Below are 5,779 nucleotides of genomic sequence, written 5' to 3' on the forward strand. Positions count from 1 at the left end.
ACTCCAGACAGGCTTTCATTGAGCACAAGAAGCACATCCTTGCCCACCACATCCCACATCTATTTTGCATCTTGCCATAATCCCACCACAGTAGAACAGTTCTAAAGGAGTCTCTTGTCAGGAGCAGCGTTTTCAGCAGCAGCAGCGTTTTCAGCAGCAGCAGCGGATTTGGAGCTCTCGCTTTCATTTGTTTGCTTGGCTGAGTATCTTTACTCAATTGCGATTTATCTTGAGCTAAACTCTAACTCCTTACCCTTTGACATCTTTATTAATTTGTTTTCCCAGCGCCCGCTGCTAGCTGGTTAGCACCGCTAGCCTATTAGCCCGCTTCTGCTAGTACACACTACACACTAACTCTAAGTCTCCCATCTGCAAATACTTCTTAAAACCTAGAATAATCGCGCGATATACATTTCGATATCGTTACATCCTATTTATTTGTTTTCCCAGCGTCCGCCTCTAGCCGGCTAGCATAACTAGCCTGTTAGCCGAGTACCGCTAGTACACCTTTTACATCAATTATCTCTGTTGCTCTTACTATATAACACCATGTCGGTTACGTCTCTGCCTTTGAGTGCAGGTGAGGACACGTTCGAGCTGCACTCGGTGGAACTGGAGCTGGAGGCTGTGGAGAAGCAGATCCGCGACCTACAGGTGAAGCAGGCCGAGCTGCGGGAGCGGAAAGCAGCGCTGGAAGCCCCCCGGTCTCAGGTAAACTCCCGGCATTTAATCACTACTCCTTCCACCTCTACTCCGTGTGTTTCTCTGTCCAGGCCCAACGCACCCAGGAAGTGGCCTGGCCAGGGGCAGTTCACTCCAGCGCCGGGGCACCGCGGATCCTGGGTGCAGCAGCGGAGGACACGTGCCGGGCCCCGGTCGAGGACCTCTCCCCCTCCACCACCGCCGGTCTTCGAGATCCCCACCCGGAACCGCTTCGCCCCCCTTCGTGAGACGGACCGCGACACTGTGATCATCGGAGACTCCATCGTCCGCCACGTCCGTGCTACTGTGGCTAAAGGTAAGGCTCGCACTCACTGCTTACCTGGTGCCCGTGTTCTTGATGTCGCTGCACAGGTACCTAGGGTCGTGAGCAGAAACACCGGAGCTGTGGTTCTTCACGCCGGCTCGAACGACACCAGCCTGAGGCAGTCGGAGATCCTGAAGAGAGACTTCAAGACCCTGGTGGAGACGGTTCGCAGCACAGCGCCCACGGCGAGGATCATCGTGTCCGGACCACTTCCAACGTACCAGCGAGGAATTGAAAGGTTTAGTAGACTTTTTGCTTTTAATGAATGGCTTCAGTCATGGTGTCCGGCTCAGAATCTACACTTTATTGATAACTGGAATGTTTTCTGGGAGCGTCCTAGGCTATTCCGCGCTGACGGCCTGCACCCCAGCAGAGTTGGAGCGGAGATCCTCTCGGACCACATCTCCAGGGCGCTGCACACCTTCTGACTGGTAAGCTACGCCTTAAATTTAAATTTCAATAGCCATCCTTCACCTCAACACATCGATACAACTGCACACATACCTCTCCCCATAGAAACTGTGTCTGTTCCCCGAGCAGTGAGATTAAAAAGTAATTATGTAAGACGTTCTCGAAATAATCTTACTGTAATTAGACCAGAAAAATGCCAAAGAAACAAACAAAAACAGTTCCTAAAACTTGGGCTTCTGAACATTAGATCACTCACACCCAAAGCACTTATCATAAATGAAATAATCTCAGACAATAGCCTTACTGCATTATGCCTCACCGAAACCTGGATTAAACCAAATGACTACATCGGTCTAAATGAGTCTACACCATCAGGTTATATCTATAAGCACGAGCCTCGACAGACTGGTCGTGGAGGTGGTGTCGCCACTATCTTTAACGATTGCCTTACTGTTACCCAGAGAACACAGTATAGATTTAAGTCTTTTGAAGTGCTTGTCCTTAATGTTACACTATCGCACACGCACACGAAACAAAAATCCCTGATGTCTCTTGCGCTAGCGACCGTGTATAGACCACCAGGGCCCTACACCGATTTTCTTAGAGAATTCACAGATTTTCTTTCTGACCTACTGGTTAGCTTTGATAAAGCATTAATTGTAGGAGATTTTAACATTCATGTTGACGACACAAATGATGCGCTAGGACTCACATTCATGGACTTACTAAACTCACTTGGGCTCAAACAAAATGTCACTAGAGCAACTCACCGTCGTAATCATACGCTAGATTTAATAATATCACACAGAACAGATGTCACTGATATAGATATCATTCCTCAAAGTGATGATATCACAGACCATTATCTCATAATGTACACACTACCTGTAGAACAGGCTAACTGCGTTTCACCACGTTATCGTCTCGGTAGAACTATTATTCCGACCACTAAAGACAGATTCACAAATAACCTGCCTGATCTGTCTGGACTTCTTACTGCACCCTTAAACACAGACGACCTAGATGAAATTACTAACAGCATAGGCGCTATATTCACTAGCACACTAGACACTGTTGCCCCAATCAGATTACAGAAGGTTAGAGATAAAACGCTTGCACCATGGTATAATAGTCATACTCACACCCTCAAGAGAGAGACCCGTAACCTCGAGCGAAAGTGGAGAAAAACTAAATTAGAGGTTTTTAGAATTGCATATAAGGAAAGTATGTCCAGCTATAGACAGGCTCTAAAAGCAGCCAGGGCTGAGCACCTGAGCAAACTCATAGAAAATAACCAGAACAATCCCAGGTTTTTATTTAGCACAGTAGCTAGACTAACAAAAAACCAAAAATCTGAACACACAATTCCATCACAGTTCAGTAGTGACGATTTTATGAGATTCTTCACTGATAAAATCGAAAGTATCAGGAATAAAATAGGTGACGCTCAACACATAAGAGCAACTAGCATCCCGGCCTCACCTAAGGTTCTAAACACACAACTACATTGCTTTACAAGTACAGGTCAGGAAGAGTTAGTTAAACTTATTACTACAGCTAAATCAACAACTTGTTCACTAGACCCCATTCCAACTAAACTACTGAAAGAAGTGTTACATAAAGCCGGTGAGCCTCTTCTTAATATTATTAACTCCTCGTTATCTTTAGGTCACGTCCCTAAATCCTTCAAGTTGGCAGTTATTAGGCCACTCATTAAGAAACCTAATTTAGATCCTAATGGACTTTCAAATTACAGACCGATTTCACACCTTCCGTTTATGTCTAAAATACTAGAAAAGGTTGTGTCTGTTCAACTGAGCTCCTTCTTACAGGAGAACAATATCCTCGAGGAGTTTCAGTCAGGTTTCAGGCCCCATCATAGCACAGAAACTGCACTTGTTAAAGTTACAAACGACTTGTTCTTAGCTTCGGACCAAGACTGTATGTCACTATTAGTTCTACTTGACCTTAGTGCTGCATTCGACACTATAGATCACAACATTCTCCTAGATCGCTTACAAAATTACACAGGTATTCATGGACAGGCTTTAAGTTGGTTTAGATCCTACCTTTCTGATCGATACCATTTTGTAGAATTAAATGGTGAATCCTCCAGCTTATTACCAGTTAATTATGGGGTCCCTCAAGGATCAGTTCTAGGACCTCTGCTTTTCTCGATATACATGCTTCCATTAGGGAACATTATTAGAAGACATGGGATTAGCTTCCATTGCTATGCCGACGACACACAGTTATACATCTCCTCAAAACCAGATGAAATAACTAAATTGTCGAAATTAACTCAATGCCTTAGAGAGATAAAAGACTGGATGAGCTGTAACTTTCTGTTGTTAAACTCTGATAAGACAGAAACACTACTTATAGGCCCAAAAACTAGTACACAGAAACTCTCACAACTTAATTTCCATTTAGAGGGATGTACTGTTACTAGTAGCTCGACAGTGAAAGACCTGGGTGTTATATTAGACAGTAACTTGTCTTTTGAAAATCACGTCGCGCAAACCACAAAAACAGCTTTCTTCCACCTCAGAAATATTGCCAAGCTGAGAAACATCCTGTCTGTATCTGATGCTGAGAAGCTAGTTCACGCTTTCATGACCTCTAGACTGGACTATTGTAATGCATTACTAGGTGGTTGTCCTGCATCTTTAATAAATAGGCTACAGTTAGTCCAAAATGCAGCAGCCAGAGTTCTCACTAGGACAAGAAAGTATGACCATATAACCCCAATTTTATCATCTCTACACTGGCTACCTGTTAAGTTTAGAATTGATTACAAACTGCTGCTACTTACGTACAAGGCTCTTAATGGTTTAGCTCCCATGTATCTAACTAGTCTTCTAACACGTTACAATCCTTCACGCTCTCTGAGATCACAAAACTCAGGACTTCTGGTAGTCCCCAGAATATCTAAGTCTACTAAAGGCGGAAGAGCGTTCTCTTATTTAGCTCCCAAACTTTGGAATAGTCTTCCTGATAGTGTTCGGGGCTCAGACACACTTTCACAGTTTAAATGTAGATTGAAAACTCATCTCTTTAGTCAGGCGTACACACACATAATACATCCCATAAATAAATATTGTGCACCATCACACTAGACTTGCACATTCTTATGAACAGCAGATATGTTAATCCCTCTGCACTGCTCTTCTCTTCTCTTTTTCTACCCATGCCGAGACACCCATGCTAAGATCGTCTTCCGTGCGTTGAAATTTCTGGACCTCCACTGAGACAAGGCTGACTCTGTGAGAACCCTGAGACATCTACAGATCTACCGGCTCCAGTTGGACTCTGTGATACTTGTATATTTGTAACCACACCATCTAGTGTCACCCATATGAGGATGGGTTCCCCATGAGTCTGGTTCCTCTCAAGGTTTCTTCCTTTACCAATCTAAGGGAGTTTTTCCTTGCCACTGTTGCCTGAGCCCTCAGACTTGCTCATTGGGGACAAATACACATACACACATACATACATACATACACACTGTGAACTGTATATATCTTGAATTTTTATTATATTAATTCTTTATACTTCTCCTTATGTTTATCTTTTGTTTTATGTTTATGTTCTGTAAAGCTGCTTTGTGACAATGTCCATTGTAAAAAGCGCTATACAAATAAACTTGAATTGAATTGAATTGAATTGTCGACCTGAAATCATCCCAGAAAAACATAAAAGAGTCTAGAAACAGCTTATTGTCTAGCAGTGCAGAGTTAAAGTGCCAATATGCGCTTTTTGCTTTAACTGAACTCAAAATAAAAACACATTGTACCATGCAGTGGTCAGAAAAAGCCATCGGAGTAATAAAACACTTTTTGCAAATAGTTAGATGGTGTTTGAGGACATATAATCTATCTAACGTCGCTGCAGACGTAGAGCTGCTGTGTACATGAAACCAGGTGTAACTCTTATTGTTGATGTTAAGTTGCCTCAGACATCACTCAGGTCATGTGTGTTAATCAGCTGTCTAAGACTTCTGCGAGACGCCATACTGTATGTAGTTCCACATGGTTCCTGTCTATGTCCTGTTCAGTGCAGTTACCCCCCCCCCAAAAAAAGTCAGATACTCCTCTCGATTACCACCTTGTAGAATTTCGCAAAGTTTATTCAAGAAAACTAATCTTTCAATTGCAGCTGTTGCCACATATACACAAATAAACACAAAAGTGTTTATTACAAAAGATACATAATCAAAACCATCTATATCGAGTTCAGCGTCATCTTTAACAATCATGTATACGAATCTCCTAAAATAAACCACATGTTTGAGTAATGGTGACTGGCTTGTGATCAAGATGTCTTTCATTGAAGAAAAGA

At 43.0% G+C, this 5,779-nt stretch overlaps 1 protein-coding gene across 3 annotated transcripts; it reads left to right on the top strand.

Annotated features, from left to right (window-relative positions):
• Positions 1 to 519: 519 nt before the first annotated feature.
• LOC132838887 (uncharacterized) lies at positions 520 to 5,088 on the top strand. Of its 3 annotated transcripts, none has more exons than XM_060859531.1 (3): positions 520 to 1,265; positions 1,360 to 1,458; positions 4,637 to 5,088. In XM_060859531.1, coding segments are annotated over exons 1-3 (816 nt in total). In that variant the 5' UTR covers positions 520 to 549; the 3' UTR covers positions 4,638 to 5,088. The 3 variants fall into 3 exon arrangements, with proteins under 3 accessions (XP_060715514.1, XP_060715515.1, XP_060715513.1); XM_060859532.1 differs by having other exon boundaries at positions 1,368 to 1,458; XM_060859530.1 differs by having other exon boundaries at positions 520 to 1,458.
• The last annotated feature ends 691 nt before the right edge of the window (positions 5,089 to 5,779 follow it).

Source organism: Tachysurus vachellii, chromosome 23 (genome assembly GCF_030014155.1).
Source record: "Tachysurus vachellii isolate PV-2020 chromosome 23, HZAU_Pvac_v1, whole genome shotgun sequence".
NCBI lineage: Eukaryota > Metazoa > Chordata > Actinopteri > Siluriformes > Bagridae > Tachysurus > Tachysurus vachellii.